This window comes from Artemia franciscana, chromosome 13, assembly GCF_032884065.1.
Source record: "Artemia franciscana chromosome 13, ASM3288406v1, whole genome shotgun sequence".
NCBI lineage: Eukaryota > Metazoa > Arthropoda > Branchiopoda > Anostraca > Artemiidae > Artemia > Artemia franciscana.
Window position 1 is genome coordinate 16991231 of NC_088875.1, and position 21721 is coordinate 17012951.

The 21721-nt window shown below is 33.6% G+C and overlaps 1 protein-coding gene across 7 annotated transcripts in view; it reads right to left on the minus strand.

Annotated features, from left to right (window-relative positions):
• The window catches only part of LOC136034587 (tensin-1-like), a 297146-nt gene that overhangs the window by 165877 nt on the left and 109548 nt on the right, over nt 1–21721 (minus strand). Inside the window, exon 1 of one of the 7 annotated variants that reach the window (XM_065715848.1) lies at nt 15724–15819. The exons of 4 other annotated variants lie outside the window; for them this stretch is intronic. Coding sequence is in view for 2 of the 3 variants with exons in the window: in XM_065715845.1 (XP_065571917.1) it covers nt 912–971 (60 nt within the window). In the remaining variant the exon portion in view is untranslated. Of the gene's footprint in view, nt 1–911; nt 1144–15723; nt 15820–21721 lie in introns of those variants that run through there. 2 more of the 7 variants (XM_065715845.1, XM_065715851.1) reach the window with 2 other exon arrangements.

Here is a 21721-nt window from a genome sequence, read left to right on the forward strand (position 1 = left end):
TTTTTTCTACCTACTGATGTTTCAATTGATTTAATTTCCAACCAAACCATGCATACAAACGAAATTGTACAATAATACCATTTTTTACAATTAGTGGTTGAACACCTTTCTTTATTACGGCAATTACCTGTGTTCCCTAATTCTAATTATAATCAGTCATAACACCAAATTCTACAATATTGCATTTCATTTTATTAGAACGGTTCTATGGAACAATTGTAAAAATAAACTACCTTACGCAAAAAAGGTTAATACTTGAGCAGTTCAGAAACAAAATCAACTTTGTTTGATTCCTGGGTCGAATTATTTGATTAGTTCATAACTCCTACCCCACACCGATGCCCCCCCCCCTCCTTCATGAATATTGAAAAAGACATTTTTTTTATTTTCATTGAAAATGTTATTTTTTTGTATTTTCAGTGAAAAATTGAAAACACAACCAAATTGCCTTCCTCTATATTTTGAAAATATATTTTGACCCCCTCCCCCTCGATTTTTTTTACTGACACCAAAGGGTGCATAAAAGTTAATCCTTAGATGGGAATAGGATTATACATGGGGATAGGGAAAGTTTAAGACACGAAAGAGATATATTATGAGGAAACTAATGTTTTAATTTATCAAGAGAAGAGTCCCTCCCCTCGTGATCAGGCATGACCATCATGAATTCCATAGTAGCGGGGATTTATTCCCAAAGTGACAAAATACAAGTAGCTTTGAACTATTTTCAGTCACATAAGCCGTTTATCATCTTTGTCATTTTTTCCTTTCTTTAATTTATGGAATTGCTTGATTTGGCTAGTGAATGGCTGGCTTAGGAATGAAACGGCTTAAATTAGAAAAATTGTATTAAGTTTTTGTGCAAAATCCTTCTATGACTAATAATCATTCCAAAATCCAAAATTTGTTACCTTTCGAGCTTTGTCCGAACTTCCACAAAACAGTAAAAATAATTTTCTAAAAAAAGGCATTATATTCACTGGTCATGGCTAGCAGAGGTCCCTCACTACAATTTAAAAACTTGGCTAAAACTTTGGCATAAGTTCTTCAACCCGTGGGTGTAAAAGCACAATTACGAGCCAAGAAATTTGCAGTTCTGTTTTTTAAGTCGTTCTCGTAGTAAAATATCCGCTTCCTAAAGTAGGATCTAGTTTTTTTAACGTCTTTCAAAAACATAATTTAAATTATGTCGATGGGGTAATTTTTGGATACTGATTGGATACTGATTTGGATACTGATAATTTTTGGATATAACTGCCAACATAGCTAAGCTTAGGGAGGAAGAGGCCTTTTCTATTCCAGCTGTTGTTGCAGTTTTTTCTATAAAGTTGCTGTTTTTTATGTTACACTTCAGCTGAAAAAAAATCTCCTATAGAGAAAAAGAGATATCACAGTCGGATACTAAAAAGAGTGCTTTAAATCCATTCAGTATCAGTTCTGACCTCTCTTACACCAGGGGCAAAATCTTAACTGCCCCCCTCCCTTGTCTCCCAAAATTTTTCAAGCTAAATTTTAACATGAATTTTGTTTATAATCAAACTTTTCATTTATTAAGTCTTAACTTTTCTTACTTTATCTGGAAAAAGATATGAAAAAAGGAAAATTTCGGATTCAAATTGCTTAAACCTACTGCCAACTGCACCCACTACTTAACCAAAAATAAAATTTCAAAAATTAAAAAATGATTATAAATGTTAGATTATTTATTTGAAACTTCGTACCCCCAAATTTCTACGTGGGGGGAGTCCCTTCTGTTCCCCTAAAATCACCTCTGATTCTATTGTTGTTGTTTTTTCTAGTCAACCTCATTATTGCTTAAATGGATGTCAGAAAAGTATTCATATAACCTTACGTTTTTGCCCGTTATTGTATTTACCCGTTGTTCCTGTTTCAATTTTAAGCTTTTCAACTTATTGTATGAATTATAATCAGGTAAAAAGTATGAATTTTTTCTTGTCTAGTTATAACATTTTTACATGTAAGGTTGTTCTACTTAATTAGTTATTACTTAGATATTTATAATTACCTTAACTACATAACTATTTATTAAATTAACTGTTCAACTGCTAACTATTAACTATATATTTATAAGTACTTAACAACTTGACTATTCATAATTAGTATGTTTTTCATGTTGGTTAAACAGGAATCTCCGGTATTCTGTGAATGTTCCTTCAGTTTTTTAATAGAAGAAATCAGACGTTTTTAATAGAAGAAATCCGATAAAATAGAAGATCCAATAAAAGAAATCCAATATATTTGTATTTTTTAAAGTAAAAAAAAGTTAACGAACATTAACCGGAGAATTGGATGGTAATTATCTTTGTTTTTCTATTTTATGTTTATCCTGTACATAAAACTAATCTGCAATTTTTATCGCGACACAAATTTTTACAACTTGATCACCACAGGATTTAGTGAGGTGATTCGAAGTTTCAGTCGTGGCCGAAACATGGAGACTTGCTTTGAGTAGTTGGGGGAGGGAAGGTTGTCCAAATCTTGAAACTGGAAACCAAAATAAGCTTAAAAAAGAATGTATTGCAGGAAAACTTTTGTTAAAACTCAGTTCATTACTGTATCCAAAAATTACCCTACATAGTTCAAATCCAATGAAACGTGTAAATATTTGCTGTTACTAGGCTACTTAACAACACTTTGTGATTGCGATGGTCCTTACACCGATGCAACCTTAGTTGTGATTTTCTGAAGATCCAAACACACTATTTTTGTGCTTTTGCACTGTGAAGACAATGTGCTCAAAATAAATTACTTTCATTTCAAGTAGACATAAGTGATTAAGTGTTCTAAAGTACATTAAATAGTAACTTTTCCGCTTTCACAATTGCCAAATCAAAATCACACAACACTTTTGTGATATGACTATTTCCGATGAGCAGTGCCATATAGAAAAGATCATATAGACACAATGCAACCAGCATTTACCACAATTTATCAACACCGACTAAGGTGTCCAAACAGTATGCCCACCAAAGTATAGCCATTCTGACTGCGGGCACACCGCAAATTTACTTCGGGTTGTAGTTAAATTCAAATCAGATAATATGCCTCTTGCAGCTCACGACAATTAAAGTCCTTACCAAGGCGTTATATCAATTATTATAATTATTAAATAACAGGGGCTGTGTCTGACACACTTTAACAGTGTTTAAATTACAAAGAATATCAAAATTTAAAAGGTAAAATTCTAGTTAATTGACTTCTTGCTATCTCGGAAAGGGTTTAGGTTAGGAAAATGAAACTTCCAGGTATGAATCTACAGACTATAGTATGTCCCGGGAAGGTATTTTGAAGCAACTAACTCCACTCCTTCTCCCTCTAGAGGGCCCTGACCTTTGATGACCTTTAAAAATATGTGTGTTATAAAAGTGAAACCATGCGAAATAGACCTTCTGCTTAATTGAAGTACAACAAAATTGTTTTCAGCTTCATAACTTCGCTCAATTCCATTTTGTAAGGTTTTAAAGATAAGCAAATACATTTCCTAGATTTTGTCCCTCTAGAGGGAGAAGGAATGGAGGTGGGTACTTTAAAATACCTTCCCGGGACATACTTTAGCCTGTAGACCCATCGTTGAAAATTTCATTTTCCTAACCTAAACCCTTTCCAAGATAGCAAGAAGTCAATTAACTAGCAATTTTACCATTTAAAATGTATCTGTGTCTTACTTATTTTTAATTAATGAACTGATATTATTGCAAATTGTTATTCGAGATTAATAGAATGTCCAGGTTTTAGAAAACCTCCAAGTTAAATGTGTAAACTTAGAAAAGTTAAAATATATGGTAAGAGAGTTTAAAGTATAATAATAATCATACCTAAACGTGGGGGGGGATATACAAAGAGTCTCTAGGATTTTTGCTTCAGGGAACGCAAACAAATACGACCTGAAACCATTTTTCCTCATATTTTCGACCCTTCCCCTCAGGGAAACCTTATTACCACTTAAATATCAGAATTGTTTGCATCTAGATCAATTTTTGGTTAATTCGAAGGTGGATAGGTGAAGCAAACACTTACTTTCAATACAACTCTATTGAACCCTATTCAAAATACAACCCTATTGAACCCTATTCAAAATACAACCCTATTCAATACAACCTTCATTACCTTTAAATTAAATATATATCAAATCTAGAATATCATCTGTTTTAAAAAATAAATGTATTTAAAATATTAAAAGCTCAAAAATGACTAACCACTTTACTGAGCAAAATTATTTAAGCATAGAGTTCAAGGCACTAAGAAAGAGAGGGAGTGTTTTTTAAAAATATGTCTTTTTACCGAATTAAAATTTCACACAACTAATCCGATGAGGATAATTAATTTTTCTTTCTTTTTAACGGCATTAAACGTCACACAAGAGTCCTAAAACCAATCAAGTTTTTGAAAGGATGTATTTATCTCTTCCAAAATAAGGAACACTTTGATGTAATTGATATATATATATATATATATATATATATATATATATATATATATATATATATATATATATATATATATATATATATATATATATATATATATATATATATATATATATATATATATATATATAAGAAGCATTAAGTTTAATTCTGCACATCAAAAGTAGAGTATGAGAAGTTTTGCCTTGTTTTCGAAAAAGGGAGGAAACATCCCCAAAAGCCATGCAATATTATTAATCCCCTAGGTACGGCCTTGCTATTTAGTTGCAAAGAAATTTCTTATACTAATAAATTTTCAAGGGCGATTTCGAACCAAACAAATTTTAGGTATTTGGAAACCACTTTAGAAAGCGATTTCTTGTATATATATATATATATATATATATATATATATATATATATATATATATATATATATATATATATATATATATATATATATATATATATATATATATATATATATATATATATAATTAAATTCTATTTTTTAGGAAGTTTCAGGAACTATCAACAGGAGTTAATCTTTACCAACTGTTCATTACCATCAATTTTTCGACAATTTAGGATTTTATTAAGCACTTATGGTCAATACCGAATCAGTTTGAACGTCGAGGAAACTTAAGACGCAGCTTCGCCTCTTTGGGACTGCAGTGAACTGCATTAGACTGTGAAAATAGCGTTTATAAAGGAGGCGAGATTAAAGTCAAATTCCCCAAATAAGACAGTAAATGATATGACACAGCTTTTTGGCTCTAATTAAGTTTTATTGAAATAATATCGTATTAAGTTTAATTAAAACTCCATCTAAACAAATTGGACACTTCTCTATGTATTTTTATAAATTTTTATAAAATTTTTATAAATTATGTATATGTATATGTATATTTTATAAATTATGTATAATTATGTATAATTATGTATATATTATGTATTTTTATAAATATATCTTTATAAATTGGATTCATCTAAACAAATTGGACAACAAATGTTGGGCATTTCTTGCTAGCGTTTTTAATAGTTATATTATTTTGTCTCGAAAAAACACCATTGCTTATTGGAAGAAAATAATATCCTCTTTAAATTATAATATTTGTTAAATTTATTGTCAAAAGCATTGTATAGTAGGGATCTCATGAATGAGCTAATTAGGGTTTTTTTTTGTTCTGATCGTGTCTTACTGAAAAGTACACATTTAAAGCTAACGTACCCCTTTTAACATTTTTTTTTGTCTCATAATTCTTACGGTTTTATATTGATATCTTGTAGACTGTAACCAATCTTAGACTTCTCAGCCCATAGTTACTTTCTATTCCTAAAAAGAGGCTATGAATATTGCATTTTTTATTTCCTATATTGCTTTGCCATTGAAAAGTTCAATGCAGCTTAAGTTAAACGAGTTCATATAGTGCTGATTTCACATGGTATAAAGGAGTATGTTTGTACGACAAAAGCTCTTACCCTCTTGGTAAACACGAAAGCGTTTGTCGAGCACCCTATCCTTAGAGCTCTCTAATCTATCATGAATTATACACGCTTGTACACCAAACTGCTCAAAACCTTAATCTCAAATTTTAACCAATTTTAACCAATTCATTCCAAATTTTAACCAAATTTTAACCGAAATATTTAACCAATTCATTCCAAATTTTAACCAAATTTTAACCGAAAATTTTAACCAATTCATTCCAAACAAACTCATGCAATTATTTGAATTTGTTTGAGTAGCCTAACCCCAGACAAAAAAAAACTTACACAGGAATCTAATTTAAATTCTAATTTAATTGGACGGAACCCAAAAAAGGAAACACAACACCCAGAACAAAAAGTGATTCGTGTGACTCATGCCTCATACTCTACTTTGCAACTTAAATAGCCCTCACCGTAGAGTGAAAACGTCATACGTCTAATTGGGAGAAAAAACAGACACTTTAAACTCCCATACAAGGTGTGAACGGCTTAAATTAACGGCTAACCATTCTGATTTACAACATATTTATTCCAACTCAAGGGGTGGCCTACTAAATGTCGCTTTATGCACACCGAAAGAATAGAGCCAAAACTGGAAGCAAAGCCAGACGGACGGAGGTAGGATCGGAGTGACTGGATACAAGGTTGCAAAATCTTCGAGGAAAACTATATATATATATATATATATATATATATATATATATATATATATATATATATATATATATATATATATATATATATATATATATATATATATATATATATATATATATATATATATATATATATATATATATATATATATATATATATATATATATATATATATATATATATATATATATATATATATATATATATATATATATATTTATATATATATATATATATATATATATATATATATATATATATATATATATATATATATATATATATATATATATATATATCATCAAAAGCTACGAGCCTGAGAAAATTTGCCGTATTTTCGAACAAGGGCAAAAACATATCCCAAAAGTCAAGGAATCTTGTTGAAAACTACATCATCAGATTCAGCGCATCAGATAACCCTACTGTAGAGTTTTCAAGCTCCAATCCATAAAATGTGGCATTATGTTTATTTCTTCCAGGATCAATGATGCGTGTGTAATTTTTTTTTTTTTTTTTGTTCTTTCTAGGAGTGATCTAATCAACCCAATGGTTGAATAAGATTCGGATATTTGGATTGAAACTAAAAGTTCTAGTGGCCTTTTTAAGCAACCAAAGATGCCTGTGTATTTTTTGCTTTGTTCTTTCCAGGGGTCATCGTATCGAACCAATGGTCCTATAAGATTGGGACATTTGAACTAAAATGAAAAGTTCTAGTGCCTTTTTTAATTAACCAAAATTGGAGGGAAACTAGCTTCCTTCCCTCGCCATTTTCCCCAATTCGTCAGATCACAGTTCCAAAATAGGAATTTTGTTCAGTATAGTTGAAAGCTCCAATACCAATGTCTTTGGGGACTACACGATCCACCACAGCCCCGAAGAAAGGGCCGCAAGCTATGAAATTTGCCCATTGTTTACACTTAGTACTTGTCATTGGAAGTATACAGACATTTTTCAGGGGGAGGCATTTTCTGGGGATGAACATTCTACAGGGAGAATTTGCCATTGGGATGGAAATTTCAAAAGGTGTACTTTCCAGAAGAAATTTTAAACTGGGGGAATTTGCCTGAATTTATACACTAAATTCGTTTTATTTGTCTTACTTTCCCGTTGGTGACCCCATTTAGATGTGGAGATGCACTGGGGTATTGTCAGAGGAAATCTTCAGTGGAGTTGGAACTCTCTAGGGGATTTTTGCGCAAGGGGGAATTCCCGCTGGAGAAATTCTCAACGGGAGATCACTAGAAGAAATTCTCTATAGGGATACTCCGTGGGAGAAAAATTTTCCATGAGGGGGGGAGACTTCTGGGAAAAAAATTTCAATTAGGGGAGTGGCTCCGCCATGAACTGAAAAACAATAAAAAAAAATTAAGCAAAAAACCAAATATTTTTTCCAAATTAAAGTATGCTAAGGAGTATTTTGGCAAGCCGAATCATCTGCAAGAAATTTTATAGGGGGAATTCGCAGCGAGGATGGAATTGTCCTGGGGTAATTTCCCAGGGGAAAGGATTTTACGAGAGCGAAACGTTCTATGGAGGAATTTTCCAGGGGGAACAGTTTTTTGCTACTGAAATTAATGAACAACATTAAGAACTTATTCCATATACAGGGGGGGTTGTCCCCTCCTCAATACCCTGCTCTTCACGCTATAGTTTGTCCATCCGTCCCATTTTTTTTAAGGACAATCCCAGAAAAATAAGTACCATTTAATTAGAATCAAAGCCTTGTTAAAATTATTAAAAAACCTTAGCATGAACAGAAGCGTATTGAGGAGTGGGCAGTCCCCCTTATATATGGAATGATTTCTATTGGTTTCAACCTTTAATGTTAATCTTTACTTTCAGTAGCAAAAACCTGATTTTGTCAAATTTAATTTACAAATCAAACGAAATGAAAAACAGAAAACGGCTATAATATTTCAAATATTATATCAAGACTTTTATTATTCTTAGTAAAAAAAAAAGAAAGCTTTTTGTTATTTTTCATTGTCGTATTCGATATATTTTCATTTCGTTTCACCCGTAAATAGAAAAGCAGTGTGGTCTAAGAAATTATTTAGAAAGTATTCAAAAACATAAGAAAGTAAATGACTCAAACCTCCAAGGATTTTTACAGAGGAGGAGAGTGGGAGCAACATGGCCAGCAAGCCCTCCCTGTTTAGCCTGTGGGCCAACACTCTCGATTATAATACACAAATTTACGCACACCTACATCTAATAGTATGCGGCCCCTTGAGCTTGCCATTCTTATTTACAACCCATTTATTTTAGGCGCTGCAATTCATTCAAACAAAAACATTTGTCATGGAATATCTTACCGATTCTTATTTAGATTCTATGATGAGAACAATATGAAAATTAAATCAATTTGCAGCAAGAAACCAGTTATCTCATTTTTTTTTTTTTTTTTTTTTTGTTTCACGGATGAGTTACTGAGATTAACAAGTTGAATAAATTTCTCGGGTTTTACCTGCCTAAATAAAGAATCATAGATTAAGACAGGAACTTACTATGCAATGGGACTGTAAATTAGACGATTATTATAATAACGTTTTTCTTTTGCTGCAATAAGCAACTTATTTTATAGAAAAGAGGGCACTGAGGGTATTGTTTTAAAACATGTTATCCCGATCACACTCAAGAAGTGACACTCAGTTACGTTAATCATAATGAAACATACCTAATGATGATGAAAATATAATACTTTAGTAACACATTTATGTTACTATAATTTATATCCATATATATATATATATATATATATATATAATATATATATATATATATATATATATATATATATATATAATATATATATATATATATATATATAATATATATAATATATATATATATATATATATATATATATATAATATATATATATATATAATATATATATATAATATATATATATATATATATATATATATATATATATATATATATATATATATATATATATATATATATATATATATATATATATATATATATATATATATATATATATATATATATATATATATATATATATATATATATATATATATATATATATATATATATATATATATATTCCCATATGGCATTATATTAAATATCTAACCAACTCTATATATGCATTGTAGTTTATCTGACTTCGGCTAAACTGATTATCTCGGAATACAGACAGTAAAACCGGTTTTAAACAGATCAAACTTCTTGACTGTGGTTGGGATAACAGATAAGTACCAAAAAGAGTATTGAAATGAGATAATGCTGACTTCTGAAAATAACTGATTGAGATATCAGCACAAAATTTACGATAAGCTTTTCTTGCGAGGTTGCAAGTCCATAAATTCCAAAGCGAAACTTAGCTACTTGAAATTCGTTAAGATCTAAGTTCAATATTAGCCTCACGCACTTAAGTAGAAATTAATTTTGTAGAATGGGCAAATGATAAGAAACATAAAAGCAAATATGAATGCAATCATGAAAACTCAGGATTTAGAATGATATGAAATATGATATTTAAGCAACTCCTTCTACTTAATTTAGTTTAATTTACTACTTAATTTAATATTTAAGCAACTCCCTCTATTTAAGCAACTCCCTGATATTTAAGCAGTCAGGTCAGCAACTCCTTGTTGCTAATAAGACTAAATGCAACCTTAAAATAGTAAATAAAAGCAATATTAAGAAAATCAAGAAATTTTGTAGTTCCTTTTATTTGTTTCGACTACAATTGATCTATTTTTCAACATAACCTCTGTCAAGGTCGACAGACTTCTCCAGCTGGTGCTTCCATCCTTTTAGACCCCAGATTTTGAAGAAATCCGGAGACTCCTTTTATATTCTGCTTTACCGATGCTAGTAGAAGAGGTCCCTATCAACCGTTCTTTAGTTTGGGGAATAAACAAATTCCATACAGAACTAGGTTTGGGCAGTAAGGTGGAAGTGGTAGTAATTCTCACAGAAATTTTCTCCGGAAGGACACAGTCCTGATGGAAGAGGTACTTTTCTCGGGACGCTTTCTAACTGATTTTGATCTCATGTTTCTTGAAATTTCTACACCTCCTGTGACAGTTTTCTGACCTTCCAAAAAGTCTACAAGTACAGCTCATTCAGGGTTCTAAAAAACAGTTTCGAAACCTTTTTTTGAAAGCCTTTGTTGGCAGGAATTTCTCGTATTTTTTTTTTTAATGACCCTCATATAACCATTCCGTGTTATTTTCTAATCCTGCACGTTTTCAATTCTGTAAAAAAAATCATACCAAAGCGCTCTCTAATGCGTTTTTTCGTTATTTGACATTTTTACCTGGCACTGTGATACAAGAATTGAAGGAATTTTAATGCTCCCGGTACAGCAGTAATTTGGCCTTGCGTTGCAAAAGATTAAACATGCCTGCTATTTAGAAATTTGGGCTATTTGAAGGTCTTTTCCCATGTTTTTTTTAGCTAGTTCATTGTATTAGTTTCAATTTTAATTTCTTTTTTCTTTATGTGTGCTTTCTCCACTTTTACTTGAGTTTAATATAATGGGTTATGAATGTACTATTATTTGATTATTAATTATACAATAAAATATATATATACAATCGTAAAAACTTAAGATTTTCGGTGTGGAGGCAGGGGCAGATCTAGAACAAAATCTCGGGGGAGGCCCAACGTGACAAGGGTGTCAATGAGCAAAATCTTGGAGGGGGGGTGAATGTAGCAAAGGTGCCAATAATTGACCAAATTGACATATTTATTCTAAAAAAGAGTGAAAAAAGAAAAAAACAGGGAAGGAGAGCACCAGAAAAAATCTTGGGGGCTCCGGGGTTCTCTGCCCCCTGGATCCGCCAGTGGGTCAAGGGAGTCCAAAAGACACCCTCCTCAATGTACAGTACAGGTTGATCTTCTGAGATCCTGCACCTTGCTTTAGTAGCTGAGTACACTACATCACTATTGCTATTTATGATGATACAAAAATGAAGATTTATACCATCTCTGGGCTTCTTGTTAATAAAGTTGTATGCAAAAAAAAATTCAAAAATCTAAGGGGGGACATTTTTTTTCGGTCTTCTTTTAAATGAAAATACCAAAAATTTTTTATCAAAGCCATGAGAGGCAGTTGCCCCCCTAATTAATACCTCGATAAAATCCCGGTCTATCTTCACCCCTTACACCGGCAAACCTTCCTCCTCCCTTACTTGAGGAGAGAAAAAATCTTGGCAACAGGCAAATTGTATAGAAAATGTAGGAAAGGCGGGAAGAGCAACTGCCCATATCTTTTCTCTTATGCAAGTGGCTGATTGAATGTCATAAATGGAATTGAAAATTAATCGAAACGAAGATTATGTGTATTGTCCTGTGTTTTATGGCTATTATTTTCCTTTGGCACATTTTGTGGGTAATCACGTCGAGGGTTTATCCTAGCGGCGTCAATTAAGGAAAGAGATTAAGAGGTATTGTCACCCCCTAGGATTTTTACCTCCCCCTCCTTGATTTTGAAAAATACCTTTATCGGTATATTCATTGGAAATTTTCTTCTTTTTTGGGGGGTGGAGGGGGAGGGGGAGGGGTTGTACTTTCACTGATAAAGTTGAGAAAACAAAAAAAATTCCAAGCCCCTAGATTTCGAAAAACAAATCCCCCCTAATTTCCACGACTTAAAAAGACTGGTTTATCCCAGAATAATTTACGAAGGCCTTATAAATTAATTACAGAAATTGATTCAAAATGACTAGCGTATTAGTATATACAGTTAAAAGAATAATATAACTTTGATAACTCGGATACAATATTTTTTTTTTTCTGTTCAATCAGACATTTGTCATCCAAGTAATTTAATAGCAAGTAAAATAGAGACTGCTCCATTAACTTACCCAAAAAAGGAGAAACCACTTAGTATTGTAAATATTCAAACACAAATTATCAACCCAAATCGAAATGCCTGTCTTCAAATTAACTCAACGAAATAATTACGGCTCAACAACTATTCATATATTGTGTAGCCAATGTATTCAAATGTAAAGGATGTTGAGTCACATAGAGCCTGACATACCTGGCATAGTGATTACAATGTCGCACAACTAAGAGTGATTTTGCACAATTGCAGTTTTTCCTGTGTACAAAACATCGATCACGAAGAGTGGGAAACTTATAAAGTAGTTCGGGTTCTACGACAAAATTTGTAGAGATTATATCGAACCCCGGTCTCTATACAGACAGTGAACTCAATTGGCCCCCTCCAGCGGCATCAATTGAAGATTGCATTCCATACGCCTCAGTAATAATAATAAAAGAAATTAAGAGATACGGATTTCATTCTATCAAAAATAATATTTTCATTTTAAAGAATAAATATGACACACATGAATAAACATCTGGAGCTAAAATAATTTGATGTTCAAACCATAGTTTCAATAAAGAATACCGTGGAGTGGGGTTCAGCTTAACTTTCACCAGTATCACCTCATAACATGACCAAAAAAGCAGGGGAAGTAGTGTAAAACGTATAACATCTGGTTACATAACAAGTTTCTGGAATATTGCATGGTTTAAGAAAACACTATTAGCGTGATCTCGGATTAGCGTGTCAAGAATGTGGTTTAAGAAACTGTCCAAAGTCTAATGCCCTTTTGACACGGGATAAGTTCAAAAAATAAAAAAAGTCAAACTGGAAGTGTTCCATTAAAAAAACACATTTTCTTTTGAAAAAGTTTTAATGGCCTAAATATATTAATATTAAAAAAAGATGTTTAAACTTCATAAAACAAACATCCAAACGACAAAATTAGCCCGATTTTTGTCCAGATTTATCCCATACGTTAACTAAAAAAAATGGCTTCAGAGAACTAGGTAAAACGTTAATACAGAAACATCATTTTGCAATACATTCCTTTCGCAGAGCAGTTCGAACGTGTCGAAGATATCTATTGGATTAGAATATTGAATTCTTTTCAGCTATAAATATCCGATTTTAAGTAGCTTCTTCCTGCTAGACCTTACTTCTGATTTAAGATTGCTATCAGGGTTGCCATCAATGGACAAAAACATTATTCAACTGACCGGTAATAAGCCAGATGGGTATGCCATAAAATCAAGTTTTTTTTTTTTGCAAAACCTGCATAAAAGTCTACATAGGACATAAACATGACTTGTTATCAATTTAAAATCAAAGTCTTGATTCACTCTTAGGATAATTAAGATTTAGCTTTTGAAGAAAGGCTTAAATCAGTTATTTTGGAAACACGAGTCAGGCACGTATGAAAAAATTCTCCTTTTTTGAGAGGTGTCATAAAGCTTCGAGAAAAGCCTCAGAAATAGGCAATTTTATGGTTAATTTATAAATTGTGCGATATATCTGTGCGTTTTACTTTTAATACTTAGTAGGGATTGAGTTAAAATTCCGAAGGTCCTTTTTGCACCAGCAACATCCTGAACAGAAAATGCTGCTGGTAACCATGTAATGCGTATGTCCTACTTGAAAAATCGGAAAACATTACTTCTATTTTTTTACGAAGATTTTACAACAAGTTGCTTTGGTGTGTCTTGGCCAAGAAGAATCGAAAAATTCTTTTAATAAAATGGAATATCAAAAGAAGCAAGATCGGGAGCATATTTCTGCCGTTAGTAAATTGTAAGATGGTGCATGGTCATGGGTGGCTTAGGAACTAGCGTGATATCCACGGTAGAGCCGTACTCTATTTTCTAAGCCCATTAGCCAGCACTTCCTCTCCTTTTTCAAATTGCGTAAGGTTGATTTATTTCAGACATGAATAAACTAGTATATTTAATAAAAGGACTATACAAAGTAAACTTCTTAGTTTTCCTCATGAATGTCCCTATTTCCAACAAAAAGTATATTCTCTTTGCTTGCACTCACCAAAAAAACCATAAAAAAAATCAACCACAATTCGATAGCATTATTTAGGTATGATTTTGAAATATTTTGACATTCTGTTTTTGATTTGGTATCAAGAAAGATTTGGTCTACAAGTCATCTTTCTCAAACCCAAGACTAGGCGTATATAATTCAGCATTTGAACATTGAATGTTTCAAAACGGTATAATTGCAGCAAACCACTTTGCATTTAAAAATGGGCTTACTCATTCTCTTACATACCTCTCGGCTGGTAAAACTCGAATAAAATTAATCCAACTCCATTATAAGCTGCCTGAATGTGTTCTTAAGCGGTGGCATTCATATGCGGCATGTTATAGCCACATATACAATGTGATGCTAGAACTCCATGCCTATAATTTGTCCAATAATCTATAATCTGTCCAACTAGAACTCCATGCCTAAAACATGGAACTCCTTGTTTGGACTGTCATAAAGAAGCTTCGCATTACCTCATCACCAGGATCAAATTCCAAGACTGGTCGGCTGAATTGCAATCCTAAACGCAAAGTTCTTTCGAACTTTCCTGATTAAAAAAAATTGCAAATTTTTAACCTGGACAAGCCCGACCAGATAAGCACATAGATACTGATCAGACTTTTTTCTTATCAACCCCTACGCCTGTTTAAATGTGCTTGAAAATAAACAAGCATCCAGAGCTGAACTGCAATTATGTGCATTTTTCATGGTTTAGAATATGGCATACCATAAAATGCCATTTAGGAGACTATATCAATTGACGGTTCTTAGAAATCAAACTTCATCAATGTGTCCAAATTTAACAATCATATATTTTTTCCATCTAACCTTCTAACTTCAACAATAAAACGACTGAGGTTAATTTAGAAGAAGTTATATGACAATTCTGTAAAACTTAGATTTAAAGTCGGCTTACACAAAGTAAGCAAATTATACAATGCGGATTCGGATTTGACGACAATGCAACGATACAATCCCTTTTATACATCGTATTTGGTTCTCAGTATGTTTAGAAATGCAAGTATTTTTAAAATTTAATTAACCCCATTTTCTTACTTACGAAAATGTCCGGGAAATGGAACTTTTATGTAACTCTTTTTTTTACTGTATCTTGGATGGCTAAAAAACTCAACATCTGTTGAAAAACCTGAACTCACATTTCAGCTTATCCGCTCTCGGGTAGCATTTATGGTACGAAACAAAAGACATTTCAAGTTACCCCAGTCAAATTGCCCGGCACTTGTTTTTATATTTAATCCGTTTCAATGTACAATCAGAGCAAAGAACTTAACTACTTACAAGATTCTGAGAGCTTGCCACAAGATGGCGTCCAGAAATGAACAGTGGACTGATTTCTTTCTATTCAAGACACCAAATCCAAAAACTACTAAACAAAGACTAAACTGATTTTTACTCTTTCACTTTTGCTCTTTTGACGGTAATTAAAAGATAAAATTGATAAGGGGAAATTTGATTGTCCCTCACTACACATTGAGCTTAGGGCTCTTATCAATGAGACTTACAAGTAAGCCTAGTAAACAAGCGGAAACGTTAATCATTTTTCGAATACTGAAAATTTTATTCCTATTCATATAAAATGATAACTAAAAATAAAGTTATGGTTATTTTATCATTTGACATAGCTCTTGATCAGGTGTTGATAACTCTACAACTGGATATACATATTCAAGTCCCATGCATAGTACACTTCCACCATGTCGCTCAGCAGCGTGGGGTGCGCTTAGTGGCACGGATTTTGCACCTCTGCTGCGTGAAACGCGTGCCACCTAGTATTCAAGTCTTTATTAAAGCGGGGAACTCTTCATCTAGACGCAAAGATTCAAGCAGATTCTAGAAAGCCGCAAATCCAATATTTATGCCAGCAGTAGATAAGACATTCAACCAGTTAAGATTCAGTTTAATCTAGGGGTTTTGTTTCTCAAGGGTTACCATGGGGTTGAACTTTTCTAAGAATAAATAAACATGTTGGACTGGAAGTTCAAACCTCAAGTTCAAGCTAGAAAAAACAACACTTTTCTTGGTATATTAAGCATAATGAAGCTATTCATTGAATATACCGGAATGTAAAAAATGATTCAGGTAAGTATTGAGCGGAAAATTTTGAGCGCAGCTCTAGTTTACAAAACCCCACAATTTTTACAGCTTTTTCACATTTCCCGCTGGATTCAATTTATTCGGAGAAGGAGAAGTGGTGTATTGACAAAGTTGCCCCCTCAAAATGAATAAAATGATGGCGCGAGAAAATCGATGTCTGTTATGGTATTGATTAGCCGAAAACATAGTAGACGTTGTCATGAATTATTCGAGGCAACATTGATCTTGCTTAAGCTGCCATGGATTTTTTCTTCCCATGAATCTTTTGCAGGATCACGCAAAGTTTTCAATGAAAATCCCCTAATCTTTTTCAATAAATTCAACTGTACAATGCTGAAAATGGATAGTTTCTGTATATCTCATTTGTAAACATTATTATCACCACAGTCTAGCTCAATCAGTTTATTCAGTAGGCCTAACTTCTAAGTCAGCCTACAAAAAAAAATTCAGAGAGCTTCTTCAGACTTTAAGCAGTGAAATGAAGACTCAAACTGTGAGGGGTACCTCTCCTCAAACCCTCCCTTCTATACTAGTCAACAGCCTAAGAAAGGAGTAACAAGTAATTGTCCAGGGCGTCCAAAGGCATTTGTATTCTCACAATTCAAAGAGCACGTTCTTTTTGGAAATAGCAATAGAGAACCCAGCAAACAATACGTTTCTTTTGCTGTTCATGTTTAATATAACCACATAAACACTTGCTCCATACCTCACAAGGGATCAATATACTTTTCTAGGTGAGGATTCTTTACCCTAAAAATTATAACTTGAAGGTCAAATATTGGTCTTTTCGCATATTTATATGAATAGAATTTTTCATTTCAAATTTTTGAAACGAAATTTTAAGTCTCAAAATACTTCTTCTAAAAAGTTAATAGGGGTATCTGTTATCTAAAATTTGACTCATTCAGCCTGTGGGTATATTCTGTCCTTCCACATCAGAAAATGGTTTATGAAAAAAAATATCCGTTTATATTTTTTCTGCAATATTGCAACTTTAAAGGTTAACTGAGGCTTCTTGTTGTACGCGATGTTTTTAATTTTATCTAATTATGCAGACGAACTAGTTGTTGTTAATAAGTCTATAAAAAATTAATGGTGGTAGATTACTTTGATGAAATGAAAGAAACAAAGATTTTAGATAGTGCCAGTCAAGCCAAAATCTCTTCAAATATATCATTTGCTGAACAGCATCTTTAATGAAAGGTGGCAGCACTGGAGAACGCAAGCATCCTAAATGGAACGGGGTTCGTGTTTTTTCTTTCTTTACTTCAGTGGCAACCATGGTCAGAGCAACAAAAAGTGACCTGGCTAAGTTCTGCAATCTTTTCGCTTCTTAAATTGAAGCCACTCAAAATCAAGTTTCAAGCCAAATTGTAAATACAGAACACTTGATGAGCAGCTGATGTCCTATCAATCACAAGAATTCCAACGAAGATGAAAACCGACACATACTCAACAATAAGATATGTTATCAAAAGACAACCTACTGAGATGATCAATAAATATGCCTTTATTACGAGTGCTGTTCATGAAAATGTCTCAGATGAAGATCTACACTCTGAACCAAAAAGGACAGTACGCAGAACGGTTTTTTTTTTATTATTTAGAACAAGCGATGTACATTCCGGTTAAAAAAAAGGGAGGAATTATTTTCAGAACCATCCGGAAGACCGGAAACAACCGGACGGGAACCCACGATAGCTAAGAACCCAACTGGTGGGTCCCAAAAATAATAGCTCTTTCAAATTGAAAGTGGTACAGCTCTTCAGATACATTCCAAATCATAACCTACCATAGCCACGTACAATAATAATACATAAAAGGCTAGTGCAGTGATTTCCAGCCGATTAGGGGCCATGTCCCACACAGGCATTTTTAAAATCCTGAATCCCCTCTTGTGATAATTAAATTTTGTTATTCAAAATTTACGTGCATTCACTGAAGGAAACTTAAAAGGCCATTAACTTTACACGTATCTTTTTACACGTCGTCCTCTAGGGGTATTTCATACTATTGGAAAATACTGTGTGAATGCAACACCACCTTTCATACAATATATGACATCATTGTAATACCATTATGTATCGTTTTTGTTCTTTAAATGCATGAATGTGACATCATTCACAAGAATCATGTTTTTTTTTCAAAGCTAAGGCTCCAAAGTTTAGTCAACTGATTTTGCTCGTACGATTCATGATCCCTCAAAAAAATATTGCCCCCCTCCACCAGTGGGGTCCTATGCCCAATTTCGGGAGTCGTGGAGCGAGTGGAAGCTTGGTCTGAAAATAAACAGAGCAACAAATGTTTACACAAATCGCTATCTTCCAAGCAGTAGCTCGTTTTTGAATCCAGAAGGAGAATGTTTTCCCGTGCTTTCAGATGAATTACCAGTAATCAAAAAAGCAAAATATTCTTTTTTATGTATTTTTATGGCACTTGGTATTAACCAAGTGAAATATAGCAATCGCCAATTCTGTCGGTCTGTCTGTCGGTCCCGGTTTGGCTACTTTGGCACTTCCAGGTAAGCTAGGACGATGAAATTTGGCAGGCGTATCATGGACATGACCAGCTTAAATTAGAAATAGTCGTTTTCCCAATTTGACCATCTGGGAGGAGTGGGGGGCCGGTTAATTCGTAAGAAATAGAAAAAATGAAGGATTTTTAACTTATGAGCGGGTGATGGGATCTTAATGAAATTTGATGTTTGGAATGATATTGTGTCTCAGAGCTCTTATTTTAAATCCCGACCGGATCTGATGACATTGGGGTAAGTTGGAGGGGGGTGGGAACTTAAAATCTTGGAAAACACTTAGAGTGGAGGGATCGGGATGAAACTTGATGGGAAAAATAAGCACAAGTCCCAGATAAATGATTGACATAATCGGAACAGATCCGTTCTCTTTGGGGTAGTTGGGGGGGGGAGTAATTCTGAAAAAATAGGAAAAATGAAGTATTTTTAACTTACGAACGGGTGATCGGATCTCAATTAAATTTGATGTTTAGAAGGAAATAGTGTCTTAGAGCTCTTATTTTAAAGGTTGACCGGATCTGGTGACACTGGGGGAGGGAGTTGGGAGGGGAAACCTAAAACTTGGAAAACACTTAGAGTGGATGGATCGGGATGAAACTTGGTGGGAAAAATAAACACAAGTCCTAGATACATGATTGACATAAACGGAACGGATCCCCTATCTTTGGGGTAGTTGGGGGGTTATTTCTGAAAAATTAGAAAAAATGAGGTATTTTTAACTTACGAACGAGTGATTGGATCTCAATTAAATTTGATATTTAGAAGGATATCGTGGCTCAGAGCTCTTATTTTAAACCCGACCGGATCTGGTGACATTGGGGGGGGGGGGTTGGGAGGGGGAAACCTAAAATCATGGAAAACGCTTATATTGGAGGGATCGGGATGAAACTTGGTGGGGAAAATAATCAGAAGTCTTAAATACGTGATTTACATAATTGGAGCGGATCCGCTCTATTGGGGGGGGGGGGGTTAATTCTGAAAAATAAGAAAAATGAAGTATTTTTAACTTACGAAGGAGAGATCGGATCTTCATGAAACTTCATATTTAGAAGGATCTCGTAACTCAGATCTCCTATTTTAAATCTCAACCGGATCAAGCGTAATTGGGGGGGGGGCATTTGGGGGGGGACCGGAAATCTTAGAAAATACTTAAAGCGGTGAGATCAGGATGAAACTGGATGTGAAGAATAGAAACCTGTCTAAGATACGTGACTGACATAACCGGAACGGATATACTCTCTTTGGTGGAATTGGGGGGGGGGGGGGGTATTTTGAAAATTGATGTATATGTAGCTTACGAAAGGGTGACCAGATCTTAATGAAATTTGATATTTAGAAGAATCTTTGCTTTAAAGTTCTAATTTTAAATTCCGACCAGATCCTGTGACATTGGGGGGAGTTGGAGTGGGGAAACCGGAATTTTTGGAAAACGTGAAAATTTTTATCTTACGAATAGATGATCGGATCTTAATGAAATTTGATTTTTAGAAGGAATTCATGTCTCAGAGCTCTTATTTCAAATTCCGACCAGATCTTTGGACATTGGGGGGAGTTGGAGGGGGAAATCTTGGAAAAACACTTGGAGTGGAGGAATTGGGATGAAGCTTGGTGGATAGAATAAACAAATGTCCTTGATACGTGATTGACAGAATCGTACTGGATTCGGTCTCTTTGGGGGAGTTGGGGGGAGGGGTTCAGTTATTTGGCGAGTTTGGTGCTTCTGGACGTGCTAGGATGATGAAAATTGGTAGGCGTGTCAGGGAGCTGCAAAATGTGACTATCGTTTTCCCAGATTCGACCATCTGGGGGGCTAAAGGGAGAGGAAACATTAGAAAAAATTGAGGTATTTATAACTTACGAGTGGGTGATCGGATCTTAATGAATTTTGATATTTAGAAGGACATCGTGACTCAGAGCTCTTATTTTGAATCCTGACCGGCATTAAGCCTCTTATTTTCCTTTTTAAATCCATCTATTGATTCATAGAATTTTGTTAGAGCTCACACCATATGATCTCTTGGCTTAGCTCTTCTCGCCTCGTCACAAGTGCCATATGAGCTCTTAGCTCTTGTTTCTAAGAAAGGAAATGTTCGACAAAATATTTTCCTTCAAGTTCCCCAAAGCAGGAACATTTTATTTTCTGAGATTGAGTTATTTGAAAAGAAAAAAAAACAATAATGATGCCGTAAAAAAAACACACACGCACAGAAAAATTAGTTGAAACACAGGGGATTGTAGGAAAAGTCGTAAGATTGTTAAATATTTTTCTGATTTAACAAATCAGCCTCTAACTTGTAAGACACTTAAAGGCACCTACCCGCTGTGCACGCATTTGATCAGAACAAAGCCCCAGCACCTTTGAAAATGGAACATGTAGCACCCTTATTCGGTTTAACATTTTTGTTCATGGTTATTTGTTAGTAGAAAAAAACTGAATTTCCTTAGAAGCTGTGAATTACATGCATATGTGAATCGGTATCGTGGTTGGGAGGAAGCACACACCTGAACGCTCCCAACTTACGCAAGTGTCCAATTTGAGCAAAGAGAACAGAGAAGAATTGGCATAATTGAAATCTGATAACCTCCTTAAATCCAACTTACACGATATAACTGAAAGAGGTCGTTAATTGCTTGAAAGATCGCCAACAAACG